General features: G+C 38.0%; 1 protein-coding gene across 5 annotated transcripts in view; it reads right to left on the bottom strand.

Annotated features, from left to right (window-relative positions):
- MTMR3 (myotubularin related protein 3) overlaps positions 1-15,695 on the bottom strand; it is a 79,535-nt gene that overhangs the window by 27,697 nt on the left and 36,143 nt on the right. For all 5 annotated transcript variants that reach the window (XM_006762072.2, XM_006762073.2, XM_006762074.2 and 2 more), the window contains 4 exons: positions 12,618-12,707; positions 12,108-12,224; positions 2,987-3,069; positions 863-1,029 (listed from right to left, as the gene is read on the bottom strand). In XM_006762072.2, coding sequence (XP_006762135.1) covers positions 863-1,029; positions 2,987-3,069; positions 12,108-12,224; positions 12,618-12,707 — 457 coding nt within the window. The remainder of the gene's footprint in view (positions 1-862; positions 1,030-2,986; positions 3,070-12,107; positions 12,225-12,617; positions 12,708-15,695) is intronic.

The raw sequence follows: 15,695 nt of genomic DNA, 5'->3' as shown, positions 1-15,695 counted from the left end.
TGAAGATTCAGGATTAAAAACTGAGGTTTAAAGAAAAAAAAAATCCCAAGAGTAAACTTTACTGGAAAAAGCTCACAACTCTGTACCACTTAGGAATTCAAGACTTTGCTCCCAAACTGGATACAGTAAAGAATTCATGTTGGACCAGAAAAGTTATATTTATAGCAACATAAAGTTCACAGACAACTATATGGAGAAATAACATGAACTTATTAGTCAAAGCCATTTCTGAGGGAGAAAGACAGTAAATGCGACAAAGATTTAATGAGGAGTCAGGAAGTCTGGGTTTCAGCACAGACTCAGCTTCTCTGTCCTGAAGGAAGTCACCTGGCCTCTGTCTCATCATCTTGGGATGAAAGGGGTAACAACAGTAACCTATGGCTTGAAAATTCAAAGACAGTGAAAGACCTTTTTATATTCCACTATTACATGGCCTAATCTCACACTTCTATGCCTTTGCTCATGCTACTTGCTCTATCATTCTTTTCCCCATTCTCTAATCAATGAACTCTCACCCGACCTTCAAAGCCTATTCAAAAGCCACTACTAACGTGAAGTCTTCCCAGACCTGTATACAATCCTCATGGCTCCTTTCTACTAGGCTCCCAGATCACCCATCAAATCTTACTATACAGTTGGTTTTTAACCCCAGTAGATTGTGATGCCAAATCTTGTGTTCTTTCCTTCCCCTGAAAGGCAGGAAACGTGTTCTACTCAGCTTGTAAGAATGATGGGCACATGCTAAGTGTTGCATAAAATATACACTGACTGACTATATGAGTGCTTAGGGGTCCCATTTCATGTTAGGGTACCTCAGTAGCAGTTCGTAAAGCCACTATTGGCATATTTTAGAAAGGCCTACCTGGTCTGCACAGGTCTCCATGTTGCTCTTTTTCACTGGCATAAACCTCCATGCACCAAGCATGGTATGCAAATGAGAAGAGATCTTCTATTTTAGCAGGTGGCCGGATTGCATTGTTCAGTCTCTTAAGCCACTCTTGACATTGCTCAAAAGTTGAAAACTGACACCTTTGTAAAGCGAAACAAGTACAGATGTAATCAGAAGACAGATAACAATAAAACCTAAGAAAAGCCACATCTTAAGAGTGCCTACTCATGATGAGGTGATAACTACAGTCAAAAAAGCGTTAGAAGTGGTCATTCACATGTTTATCATTTATAATAAAAATAGGCCAACAAATTTTAGCCAATGGTGTAAAATGTCAAAAAGAAGAAAACTGGACATATGGGAAACTTATGTTGTTAGACTAATGAAATCTCTTCTGAGACTGATTGTAATTATTAAAGTAAAATGGCAGTTATTCTCTCCCATGAGTGGAATTTCATTCTATTTCTTCCATCAAAGCTTTATAGTTGTCCCTCCCAAGAAATATGTTTAGAGAAGTCCTTTTGTTTTGTTATGATATGTTAGGCTGAGCTCAAATCACAGCCATATTTTTTGCCACTTAGGGAATAATTTCAAAATTTGTCTATTTACCAATTACAATAAATCAGCAACTTTATATCCAAAATAAGATAAATTACATTACAGTATTCAGCTATTACCATGTAGGGAACAAAATTTTATTATCAATTGCAACTTTCAGAATATATAACTAAGGTTAAAATAATTAGTGTAAACATACTTTACCTTTTCAGATGCAGTGTTTAAAATCGAGCAACTAATAAGCAATCTTTTTAAACTCTGAGTTATAGCCAGTATCTATCAAAAGCAAGCCAAATTTCAATGGGGAAAAAGCAACTATACATATTTACCTTAAAACCAAAAAGGTCAATTAAACCTCTCCCTTGTCCCAATCAATGTGGCTCATCAACATGCCAGCACAAAATGTTTATTGGCACTCCAGAACAGGTCAAAGAGAAAAAGTAAAAACTTGGGGAATTTAAAACTTGCAGAGCTACTAAATTTAAAAAGGTATTTCAGGCATCATTTTGCAACCATTATAGAAAAGATTAGATCAGATAAAAACATTATTGGACGCTAAATCTTTGGAGAAATTTGGTAAGAAACAAGAATCTGCATTGTCTTACAGTGCCTCCCATAGACTATTTATTAGTTGCAAGGAGAAAGTTTAGAAATTATGGTGACACCTTAATAGAGAGATCAAAATTAACATCACCAATAGGGACAGATGGATACTGTTTGCCTCCAGATGTAATACAATACCCTGAAAAGGACACAACCTCATGGGTATAGTGTAACAGCTGAGAATGTACAACCTCAATTTAATCATGAGGAAACACTGGACAGACAAAATAAGAAACAGTCTATTAAAAGACAGTATTCTTCAAAATGTCATAAAGAAAAAAAAATGCCATAAAGACAAAGCTGGTGAGAAACATTGCAGGTTAAAGAAGGCTATAGAATCATGCCAGCTAAATGTAGTACCTGACCTTGACTGGATCCTGTTCTGAGCTAGGTGGGGTAGGGGCAATGCTGTAAAGGGCATTATTATGTCAACTAACAAATTTGGAATATGAATTGTAGATTGGATAAAAGTATTATGTGTAAAATAGCGAAGATGATAATGATACTGTGGTTATATAAAAAAAATCCCTATTCTTAGGAAAGCACATGAAAGTATTTCAAGGTGAAGAGCCATGATTATATTAACTTACTTTCAAATTATTCAGTAAAGAATATATATATCACACACACACACACACACACACACACACACACGGCCCCTGCAAACGATAGAACAAATGGGGTAAAATGTTAACAGTACAGGTGTTCTTTGTACTATTTTTATTTTTGCATTTTTTGTAAATTTGAAAATATTTCCCAATAAATTTAAAAATACCTTTCAAATAGCAAAGTAACCTAAAATATTTCAGATAGTAACTACTCAAAAATATTCCCACAAGGCTGATCCTCAAAAGCTCTTTTTCTGTTAACAAACCATGAATCCATTCTCTGAAATGTCTTTTCCACAATAAACAGCAGCATAAACACGCCACATACCTGATAACTTTGCAATCTTTGCAAGTCAAATGAAGCTGAAATATGTCTCGACATTCAACACTTTCTATCAGCTGTAATGGAACCTGCAATTAAAAGAGACAAAGTCCCCTTAGTGAAAAAGGCACAGACCGACCCTGCAGTTCTTCAATGTGTCCAACAAGAGTGAATAGAAAGCTCCACAAGGGCAAGGAGCAAACAGAACTGCACACTTATCTGGATCACTAGTACTCACGTGCTTTACTACTGGGTGAATTCGGGTTTCCCCTTCTCTATCTCTAAATCAAAAACACAAGTCAGGAAGAGGAGACACCACCTCTGGAAGAATGGGGAAATATGTCATCTCGCAAGCAACAAACCCACAAAAGCTCAATACTCAGTACTTCTTGAGACGCTATAGCCAGCTGTGATTTGTAATGACACAGAAGCTGAAGGGAACCATAATAGTAACCCTGTCTTGTTTACAGAAAAGAACTGTAGATCAAAGTGCTGGTGGGACTACACTTGTCCTTTGCCCCAAATCATAAAGTGAGCTTGTGGCTTTGTGTCAGCAAAGAAGCATCCTAAAAAAGACAAGTCTAAACTGCCTGCAGGTTGCAAAGAAAAGACGATAGGGCAGTAGATGCTGGCCAGGCTTTCTGCTCAGTAAAATAGGCTTATAGTTATCAAGGAGGAAGGAGCAGACCACACAGTGGGCAAAGGTCCTAAAACTAGCGAGGTCTAATTTGTTTTAAAAGACCAATTGAGGAGCCCTGTTGCCAAGTGGGACTTGAGATATGAGCAAGCTAGAATGATTTTCTTCCTGCCAATCAGGTCAGCAGACTCTACTGAATGAACACAGGAGTAAATACAACAGTAAAAAGCAAAAGAAGGGAGACAGGATGGGAAAGCATATAAACAGGGTGACAAATTCTCAAGTTGACATGAGACTCCTCCCCCTCTCCCTCCACTCATCCTGACTCAATCCCTGGCTTCAAAAAGCAATTTTCAAAACTTCTAAAGAAAACCTGATAAAGCCTAGCGGATACTCTTGCTCCTTGGAAAAGGTTAGACCACTGCCTCTTACACTGTATCATGCTAGCCAAAATATGGCCATGGGAGTTGCAAGTAGCCTTCAAACAATTCATATTTAGCATAGAAGAGGGAGCAGTCTTCTCCAACACAGACAGAAACAAGGGAATGCTGGGTGGCTCTCATGTTAGCTGAGCCTTTTCGGAAAGCCTGTCCTACCATGCAGTTGCCAAAGTCAGCAGAGAACTCTTAGAACAAGGATGTGGGGATCCAAAAAAAGCCCCATGCTGGACGTCTAGGACCAAGAAACAGAAACCGGGGCAGGGATTTTAAAAAAAAAGAACAAAGCAAAATAATAATATTCAGATACTGGCTGGGAGTATCTACTCAAGACCAGAACCTTCTTGCTTAGTTCTAAGTTTATAATCTGCAAATTTTGCTTACACTTGTAATAGGACTGGGAGTAAAAGAAAGACTATGAAATCTTGCCTGTATTCTGAGAAAAAAAGCAGCACTGGCCCTCGGTTTTTTAAGTCCTTAACCCCAAGGTGCTGTGAGAAACTGGAGCTGATACAGCTAAAAATTCTCTCAAGACCTGTACGTCTAAGAAGGAAAACAATAATAACAATGTATTAGTAAGAATAAACTGCGAAGGAGGAATATGAGATTAAGAGGAGAACTCTGATTCATTCTCAGAACAGTACTCGGTAACAGACTCTCGTATTGTTTTCCTTTCTTTAGGTAACCTCCTCCCTCCTCCCTTTGCAGTGAGTGAGCTTTACAAATTCAAGTGGGGGGAGGCTGCAATCTCAGCAGTTACCTGCACCCCAGGTCCCCTTAGACTGCTTGAAAAGCCCCCTCAGCCCCAAAAGAAAAACAAAAGTGGCTGCAAGACTGACAATTAAGAAGCCTGAGTTATTTCAAATATTAAAGATGTCCCCTCTTTTCCCCCACATTGACACCTCTATCCCGCTCCCCCAGGCCTTCACCACACTATTGTCTGTCTGTCTATGAGTTATGCATATATGCATATAAATTCTTTGGTTAATCTCTTCCCAACACCTGCTCTCTGAAATACACCCCCCCTTCCTCTGAAATCCATTAGTCTGTTGCATGCTTCAATGTCTCTGGATCTATTTTGTTTGTTAGTTTATTTTGTTCATTAGATTCCAAATGTAAGTGAGATCATGAAGAGGCCTGAGCTCTAATTTCAATCCTCGAAAATTTTACCAACTAAAATTTTGCCTGCTTCCAGACTTCCTTAGATGAGCTTCCCCCCTTCCTATATGCCACTAGTCTCTGCTTTCTGAACCTCAGATAGTCACAACTTAGGAATTCCAGGTACAGGGAATGGGAAGGGAATGAGAAGAGCCTGGGGTGCAGTGAGTGAGCTTTACACATCCAAGTGCAGAGGCTGCGATCTCAGCAGTTACCTGCACCTCAGGGCCCCTTAGATTAAACCAATTAATGCTCTTAGCAGTTGCTGGAGAGAGTGGACACCAGCCTGTGCTACTTAGCTACAATGAACAGGTAAGTTTTATATCCCTCCTACTGGACCAGAGCACAAGGGCCTATGCCCAGACTTCCAGAATAAAACTAATGAAACATGTCAGAGCATGTAAAAAACGTGCTCCCTAAAATGCATTTGATATACAAATGTTCATGTATTTTAACATGACAAATTTAAAGAACAAAGAAGTTGGTTGCTAATATGCAGATACTAGAAACACCAGTGTATACCACACGTGCTCAAGTCGTAGAGCTATAAAACGGCAGATTTCAAGACTCATGCAGATTGTTACATGCACTGAAGTTTAATATGCAGCAGGAACAGGAACATACAGAAGAAAAATACCTGATTTTATATCAATGAACATCTTCCTTTTTTCTTCTACTTCTACCTCAATATTCCCGTCTTCACTGTTCCACAGAGTGCTTCCTCTTCTAAAAAGATAGAACTGGCCTTCTTTTCCTCTTCATTTCTCCAACCAAAACATACTAAGTTTCTCTGCATTTTTTAAGGCCCACGCCATCGCTTTAGCTTTCTCAACTTTCCCCTGAAGAGGATCTCTTACCATTTCTGTAACTAAACATACCCAACAACCAATCTCATAGGCAAACAATTACAGATTCAAGAGCCAGGCCATTTTACAGCCTAGGAAGGTTAACCGCTACACCAGGGGTGGGCAAACTATGGCCCGCGGGCCGGATGCGGCACGTTTGAAATAAACTAAAAAAAAAACAGACCCGTACCCTTTTATGTAATGATGTTTACTTTGAATTTATATTAGTTCACATAAACACTCCATCCATGCTTTTGTTCCGGCCCTCCGGTCCAGTTTAAGAACCCATTGTGGCCCTCGAGTCAAAAAGTTTGCCCACCCCTGCGCTACACTATAAGCTAGTGACCAACTCAGGACAGTAATCTATGTCAGTCCTCCAGTCCAGGCTCCTTTCATTATGTATATGATGTGTGTTTCTTCCTTTAAGACTGCACTTCACTTCTGTATGCGCTCTACTATCGTTTCTTTCCCAATTAAGGCCTCTCCCTCAGGGGTCTTCAAGAGGAAAACAGAATCTAAACCAAGATTCCTTAGAGGTAATTTTACCCATGGAAGAGTAGTCAGAAATCTAAAGTCACATTCAAATCCTCGCTAGCTCACTGATTCAAATGTTTTAGAGCAATTAATTTTCTTTTTGTTATTTTTTCCTCTATCGTCTAGCTTGGTAATTCTATCTCCCTTTACAGTGCTCTTCCTCTTATTTCACCAAACTCATGCTCAAAACAATGCATCTAACACACAAAGTGCTGTTAATCGATTTCTCAAAAGGCCAGAAGTTACATCACGAACACCAAAACTCATAAGAGCATCAATCCAAAGCAGAAGAGCAGCAAGTAAAGACTTAACAGACATGCACAGGTATTGAAGCCCCATAGTGCCGTCCCATTCGGGGATGTGTGCACACTCACATGCACACGTGTACTGTTTGAGCACCAGAACTGAAAAGCGGGATAATTCCTATCTTTTAACAACAAATGCCCCCTTTATAGCCTGAATGGGAAGTACTAATCTTGTATGTACATTTGAAGTAAAAATGATAGTAACTAAGTGAAAATAAAGCTATGATTCTAAACCTAAAATCTGTAATAAACTGGAATATCTGGGCACTAAATCTTATCCTTTAAAAACCAGTCCTAAAAAGAAGACTGTCACAGACTAAAGACATAAACTTTTTATTGCTCTCCTTTGATATTCATAAGCGACTCTTCCAGCACTGGTGCCAGATGCCTCTGCTGACATATGAATGCTAAGGCCAAAGTGTATTCAGTGTTAATCATAACCTCTTCTTGATGTTTGGAGAAGAAAGATTTTTGATGTACTACAGTCAGACAATTAAAAATGTGAAAAAAATGCTAAGAAAGGTGTTTCCAGCTGCTACACTTCCACCTTTTTCCTCAGAAGCATTAACAGGACATCCTAGAAACAAATTCTAATGTCCTTTTAGATACTAATGTTGATTTTCCAAAAATTTCTAGTTGAAATTCAGTTTTCATTTTTTGAAGGTCACACTTCCATGAGCTCATGTATAAGCTGTGGGGCTTTTCCTCACCCCACAAATTGTTCTCATTATAGGGTACCACTAGAACATTGTCTGGTAAGAGGGAAGGGACTCATGCAGAATGGACACATTTTGCTGACTTGCAAGGTGAGCATCTGACATTCAAAACCAATTTGCTCCAGGCACATGTGCAAAAATCGCCTAGGTTTCTCATGCTACTTACTGGGACTTCAGAAGCAGTAGATTGAGAGGCAGTCTATTGAATTACACAAAAATTGTTTTAGACTTTCATGAATTCCACTTGAATATTTTGTTTATAAATTAGCTGAGCATCAAAGAAATATATTTGTACATAAGTAAAAATATGGTTTGGGCAAAGCACAGAATGGGGGCAATTCACACCTTAAATGCTACCAATGAACTCTACTACCGAGGTTCTTTACCCTAGAAATTTAAAACTTGATATCCAGTGACTGTGTGTGAATTAGAGTACACAATACTTTTGGCATCTAAGTCTACAGACTTTCACTCAATGTGTGAAATTGAAAGAATATATGTGATGAATAGTAACTAGATTTACAATGGTGTGGTATACACAAATATCAAATTATAATGTACAGCTGTAATATATGTAATCTTGTATACTAATTTTTACAAAATAACACTTTTTAAGAATGTATATTAGGTTGCTATTTAAAACCTGATAGTAAATTATTTTCTAAAGTACTAAATATATTGATTTAAAAACATACAAAATGATGCAAACTGGGGCCTGCCACAATATATACTGGCACATTTTGGGCTTTACGGTTGAAATGTGTTTGAATATCCTTCAAAGGGAGTCTCTTGATCTCACTTATTTTATTGAAATATTTATCTGCTGACGGAGAAAGAAAAGAGGGAGGGAGCGGTAACCCCACCAACTCTCTAGTCTCCATCCAGCACCTAGCAGGAGGAGCCACTGTTTCTTGGAGTAATCACAGGTTTTAGGAACCTTAGCACTAGCTGTGATGTAAGTAATTTATTTGTATGGAGAAGTCACAGTCTCCTTCTATCTGAAATATTTAAAGTCACTGCAATACCAAAATACTTCTGCACAATCATTTTTCTAGACAGCCATTATATTGGACTTTTTAAGTCACATGCAGGCTCTATGCCTAGAGGGTTATAATGCTATTTGAGAAAACACTTTTTTAGGTGAGAAAATAGGTCAAAAGTATGTACATTGGTAAATTTCTTAAGCATTATCTTTCAGTCACAAAGAGGGACCAACATTTACAATAAACAACCCACTTATACAGCTACCCTTAGAGACATTGACATGAGCTTATCACACAGATATGTTGTTTTAAAATGAGCTTTAAATCGACAAAGGATTTTAAAATGGTCTAATAGCCATTTCAAGCCCATATTAACTTTAATTCACATAATACAGGGGTGGGCAAAGTAGGTTTACAGTTTCAGTACACAGGACAGTTTATTATTATATTATTACTTATTTATTTGTAAACCTACTTTTGCCCACTACTATATTTATTGAATATCATGGTACCAGGAGATATGCTGGATTCTGAAGACACAAAGATGAATAACCAAAAAGCTTCAGCATATCCGGTAAATGTTGTAAAGGTGTGGTCAAGATACAGAAGAGCAGCCAGGACTGTAATAAACTGCCAGGGAGGAACTGGGACTGAGAAAGACATCACAGAAGTTATCACCAGATTTGGGTTTTGAAAAATGAAAAAGAGTTCCCTGGGCAGGAGAGAAGAGAGAGAACTCGGAGTGTGAGATTATGGCTGACTAGTCCAAGGAGGATATACCCGTTTTATTAACACCAAGGGGAGAAGGGAGAAAAGACGGAAACAGACAGAAAAGCTGGCAGGGACCAAGTACCAAATACCCTGAGATCATGCTAAGTAATTCCACCTTAAAAGCAATAAAGAAATACTGAAAGGCTTGAGGCTGGTGAACGACATGATCAATTCCATGCTCTCTCTCCAATAGACCCTATTCCAGAATAGATCTAAAAATAGTCCCTAAAATACTTGGCCATAAACCAACAACCTGAGAAATAGGGGACTGAATGGAAAAACGCAATGATATGCAACTGTATCATCCCTACATGCAATTTAAGTAGAATTTCATTGATTCCAGCCATTTAACACAAGATTAAATTGAACAATTCTACTTACTACAGTAGTCCCCCTTATCCGTGGGGGATATGTTCTCAAACACCCCCCACTGGATACCTGAATCTGTAGATAGAACCAAATCCTGTACACCATGACTTTTTCCTATACACACAGTAGTTTCTGCCCCCTCCTTATTGGCAGTTTGCTTTCTGTGAAATCAGTTACCCATGGGTCGACCGTGGTCCAAAAATATGAAATGAAAAATTATAGAAATAAACAATTCATAAGTTTTCAATCACATGCCATTCTGCGTATTGTCATGAAATCTTGTGCTATCCTGTTCCATCCCACCCAGGACGCAAGTTGCCCTTTGTCCAGCATCTCCATGCTGTGAGGTACCTGCCCATTAGTCGCTTAGTAGCTGTCTTGGTTATCAACTGTTGCAGTATTGCAGTGCTCGTATTCAAGAAACCCTTATTTAACTTAATAATGGCCCCAATTTATTACCATATATTGTTATAATTGTTCTATTTTATTATTAGTTATTGTTAATCTCTTACTGTGCCTAATTTATAAATTAAACTTTATCATAAGTATGTATGAACAGGAAAAACACAGTACATATATGCCAGGTTCAGTGCTATTCAAAATTTCAGGCATCCAATGGGGACCTTGGCATATATTCCCCATAGATAAGGGGGGACTACTGTACATACCTCTTCACTTAAAGGAAGCACTTCATGGCGTCTCTTGGGCATATCCCAATTGCCAGCATCACTACTCTTGCACTCTGGGGCCATCCAGGATGGCGTAAGATTTTATCACACTGCTCAGAATGGTGTGCAACTAAAAACTATGAATCGTGTTGTTTTCAATCTTTACCCGAGGACATGCTTAGAGAGAAGAGGAAAGGGGGAAGGGGAAGGGAAGGGAAGGGAAGCGAGGGGATTGGAGGGGAGGGATAGATATCAGTTGCCTTTTGTACATTTGTACATGCCCTGACCGGGGATGGAACCTGAAACTTAGGTATGTGCCCTGACTGAGAATCGAACCATCAACCTTTTGGTGCACAGGACGAAGCTCAACCAACTGAGCCACTCCAGCCAGGCAAAACATATGAATTGTTTATTTCTGGAATTTTCCATTTAGTCTTTTCAGACCACAGTTGACCATGGCTAACTGGAATTGCAGAAAGCAAAACTGCAAAAGGTGGGGGACTACTATATTACTGTCATTACTTTCACAGTAACTGGTGGGGAATTTCTGGTTGCTGGAATTTTAGAAGTTTCTATCCTGTCCCCTCCTATGACAACTATGCATTCCAAATGGACCCTCCTGAACACAGTGCAATATGGAATGAAAGCACAGATGCCTCTTTCCTTGATGAATCCAATGTGTATTAATAGCTGATGAACAGAAATCTTAAGTAACAGCTATGATAGTAGACCAAATCTAGAAGCCAGAAGGAATTCAGGCCACAATGGTTCCTGGATATAAACGCTTAACTACAAAGAATAATAACAAAGACTACATAAATAATAAATGCCAACTATAAAGAAAATGGCAGCCATTTGAGTCTTTTGACCAAAAAAAAGAGAATGTGATGAAGGAGTTGGGTAACTTTTGAATCAATGAAAAAAATAAACTTAAGTGACAGATATCAAAGAATCCCAAATGATCCTCAAAACACACGATCTGAATGATGTCATAATACACTTCTCTGTGCTAGAACCGAAGTGCAGAAAGGCACAATGCTGGCAAATAAAGAAAGAAGGAGGCATTCATTGGTGGGAGTACACAAATTTTTGTGCCTTTGTGGTAAAAGGCACATTAATGAAAACTATTAATAATGGCAGTGACTGGGAGAACCAGTTCACTCAGAGTACCCTCATAACTAAAACGGATAAATGCACTCTATGGATTGAGAGCCTTCCTTTTCTTTAGGAATACATAGTCCATTAAACAATTGAACATTGTACATAACATTTATACTTATACCACTATGGAGCCATTAGACTAATTTCATCCTATGATAGTCTACACTGAGCTCAAAGTACATCTCATCATTGACATCAGGATCCAGGAAATTATCTCAACTGAGGCAGTAGTTAACTATTAAAGGTTGAAGAATGAAAGTCTATACAGCCTTTGCACCTTTATGAAACTTAATGATACAGCATTACTTAGGGCAAACCAATTCAGTAATACTAAACAATGGACACCTCAGCTGACAACTACGGGTATCATTTTAAATCAAGCGTTACAACTGCTTGCTAACCTAGGTCACCTGGGTGCCAAACTGAGAGAAAAGCAGAGGATAGTGTTTTCACACCCAACCCTGTATAACACTCCTCTCACTGAGAACATGAACCAGTTTTTTTACTTTCCTTCTCCATCTACTTTAGTTGGTAATCACTTACATTAACAAGAGACTCCTTGAACTTGATATGAAGTCTGTAATTAGAAAGGGCAATGATGGCATCCTCAGCACGGCCCACATACTCTGTGCTTTCTCCATGAAGTTCAAGGAAAGGAACCTTCAAAATGGAAGCAGAAACCCTTCAAAGTTCTGAAGCAGTAAATCAAAGTCTTCACAGGTCAGATAAATGGATGATGAAACATCCTCTGTTACTCAAACTTAGAACACAATACATAAGTGGGTAAGGGACTGGGCTTATGTCCACATAATTCGAAGATACCTAGTTATTCAAATTCTAGACTTCTGAAGGAATGACACAGATGAACATCTCAAACAGTCAATTCTCAGGAAATAAGTCTTCTAAAAGGAAAGATGTTTCCCAGCTGCATTTCTACTATGTGCATGGCTTAGGAAAAAAGATATATATTATATAGTACAGTACTTCAAACCACTAGCTCACTACATTACTATGATGCTAAATACTTTTCAATCAAAAGTGGCCTGTAATTACCTGAAGATTCTCATCCTCCCGGATCAGCTGCTTCCTGGGAAAGATCTGATTGGCCTGGATGCACTCAAGGCTGTGCCGAGTCTCTTCATCCTGAAGAGAAAAAAAAAAGAAACTTAAAATAATTTCAAAACTCCCAGACACCCATATTTGGTTTTTCTGCCATGTTTTAATAGTATAATCACAATGGGAGTCTGGTGATCAAAGTTAACAGGCAAAAAACTCAAGAAAAAAAAATTAATCCCCAGCCCTAACCAGTTTGGCTCAGTGGATAGAGCGTCGGCCTGCTGACTCAAGGGTCCCAGGTTCAATTCTGGTCAAGGGCATGTACCTTGGTTGCGGGCACATCCCCAGTAGGGAGTGTGCAGGAGGCAGCTGGTCGGTGTTTCTCTCTCATCGATGTTTCTAACTCTCTATCCCTCTCCCTTCCTCTCTGTAAAAAATCAATAAAATATATTTTAAAGAAATATTAATCCCCAAAAGTGTTCCGTCTGATATATATTAGGCGCCTCTACTTAGAAAACACACTGACGCACACAAAAAACTTAATTAAAAAAAAAATCAAAGAGGTTAAGAGCATTTATATTAAGCAGTAATAAGTTGTTAGGACATTACCTGTAAGAGAAACAAGATATAGTAGTTTTGTTCTTTTTTTACCTTAAATTCTTATTTTTGAAAAATACATTCTGAATTATTTAAAAATGAAATGATGTGATAACTGGAATTTGTTTCAAAGTAATTAGAAGGGGAAAGGTAAGGAGGAAATGAATGGGGCATTAATGAAAACAGGATTGTCCATGAGGGATGATTGATGAAACTGGGTAAGTGGAGGTTCACTATACCATTGTGTCTACTTTGGTTATATGTGTAATTTCCATAATAGAAAGTTTTTTAAAAATGCAAAGCGTAAGAACCAAATTTCTCAAACAGCAAGCATATGTGAAACACTATCCCTAGTTTAATATGTCTTATATTACAGAATAGATTTATTTCTATTAAGGCAATTTCAAAAAAAAAGCAGCAATAAATTCTAATCTAACTGGCACCTGAACTAATTATAACTTGTATTAAAATATAGTCTTTTACATTATGAATCTTTACAGTATAGGAAGACAGGAGAGAAAAGCAATATAATGGAAAGTCTGAGTATAAATTATGATGCAATTTATTTACACAGCAAACTTTGTAAAATCAAAAGCCGTATCATGCTCAGCTGACGGCACTAATAATTATAATCACTAATTAGTGTTCGGACATTTCTGCATATGCTATTTATCACAATTCCAACAATTCTTTCTACTTCCTTAAAGAGGGAAACAAAATCTTACCTATAAATAAAACTTAAAGTTTTACTTAAGAGCCCTCCAAATCTTAAAACCATAATACTCTAACTAGTGTGGTCTATAGATTCTGAGACCCTTTCAAGGGGCTCTATGAAGTCAAAATCCCCTTCACAGTAATACTAAAACATTATTTGCCTTTTCTCACTGTATTGACATTTGTATTAACAGTGCAAAAAGAATTGGTGGGTATAACTGCTGGCACCTTAGTACAATCAAAGCAGGGACCCAGCAGCACCAGGATGAAGGCCACATTGTTGCTAGCTATGTGGAATACAATGAAGGACACCTTAGTACAGAACAGAGCTGCCTTAATAGCTCATCTGCTATTCATTAGCACTGGCATATATGCCATATAAGTATTAGAAAAACACTTTATCAACTCATTAAAATCTATGGGAAAACCAATAAAACATAATCTAGAAAAATAACATTAAAAGTTCATCTGTGTTTGGGTCTAAGATACATTGTTATGCCCATAAACTAAGAAGAAATGGGCCCAGCTTGAGATGAGAGCAGTTACCTCTCCTCCTTTTAATATGAATTTCTGCGCAACTAGTTTTTCTGTCTTAGTTCGTTTTTAATTTTGAAAAGCACTTTCCATCCATGTCCCTAATGAAGCTTGAAATTAATATGACCTTTTCAATTCCTTTTTTGTGCACCAGCATGAAACAGTTTGCATCTAGGAAATATCACAAGGTAGAAGCAGGACAATATTACAGAGGGCTGTTCTTTTTTAAGCCTTAAAGCTCTATTTACCTATTCTCAGGGTTGATAGAAATGTGGCTGACTCATTGCTGCATCTTTTCTGCCTAGATGGCCTAGGTCCTAAATGGCCCACAAGTCATTGAAATGTCCAATAAATATCCATGCTCTCTGTAGTCAAAGGTGTGGGCAGGGGTGTGCAGAGCTGCTCCACCTTCTTTGGGATAAAAATACTGCCTTAAATAAAATGGGGAAGGTAGGGAATTGCTTTTATCCAGATAGGTAAGCTCATAAAGAATATGTGACCATATCATAATTCTCCTACACACTCACACACAATTTCGTATCTTGCTTCCTCAAAAAGGAAGAAGAAACCTAGAGTCCAAGAATCATGGGTTTTAGTCTTGATTCCATTTACTACCTGACTGAAGGGAGACAATATTTAACTCACAGAATTAAAGCTAATAGAAATGAAACGGCTTTAATATACTAGAATATTCTATAATTATCACTATTAAGAAAACAAAAAAAAGGAGACAAGCAGAGTTCTGGGATAGGAAAAGTGAAATGGTTTCTTACAACAACAAAAATGGGTAACTATGATGTATTAATGTTCACTTGTCAGGATAGAGTTCAATTCCAATTTTCTTACCGTATTTGCCGGCGTATAAGACGACTGGGCATATAAGACGACCCCCTAACATTTCCACTCAAAATACAGAGTTTGTTATATACTCGCCGTATAAGACTACCCCCTCTTCCGCACACCTTCCACACACCAAATAAAAGGTAAAACAATATCAGATTTGATTTTAACATTTTAATTTATATTCAAATGCTTATGACATGCAGGAAAACTGTCACAAGGCTGTATGTAATCAAACATATACATAAAACAGTGCAAGTTTATTACCGGTAAACATACCGGTAATTCACTAAAGAAAACACACTCTATAGACTGGTACCGTAGATGCTTCTCAGGAACACAGGCAAGCAGCCCACAACCTAGAGGGACTGTCAATGATAGAAGTAAGAT

This window comes from Myotis davidii, unplaced genomic scaffold (assembly GCF_000327345.1).
Source record: "Myotis davidii unplaced genomic scaffold, ASM32734v1 scaffold478, whole genome shotgun sequence".
Taxonomy (NCBI): domain Eukaryota; kingdom Metazoa; phylum Chordata; class Mammalia; order Chiroptera; family Vespertilionidae; genus Myotis; species Myotis davidii.
This window is presented reverse-complemented; position numbering and strand designations above follow the sequence as displayed.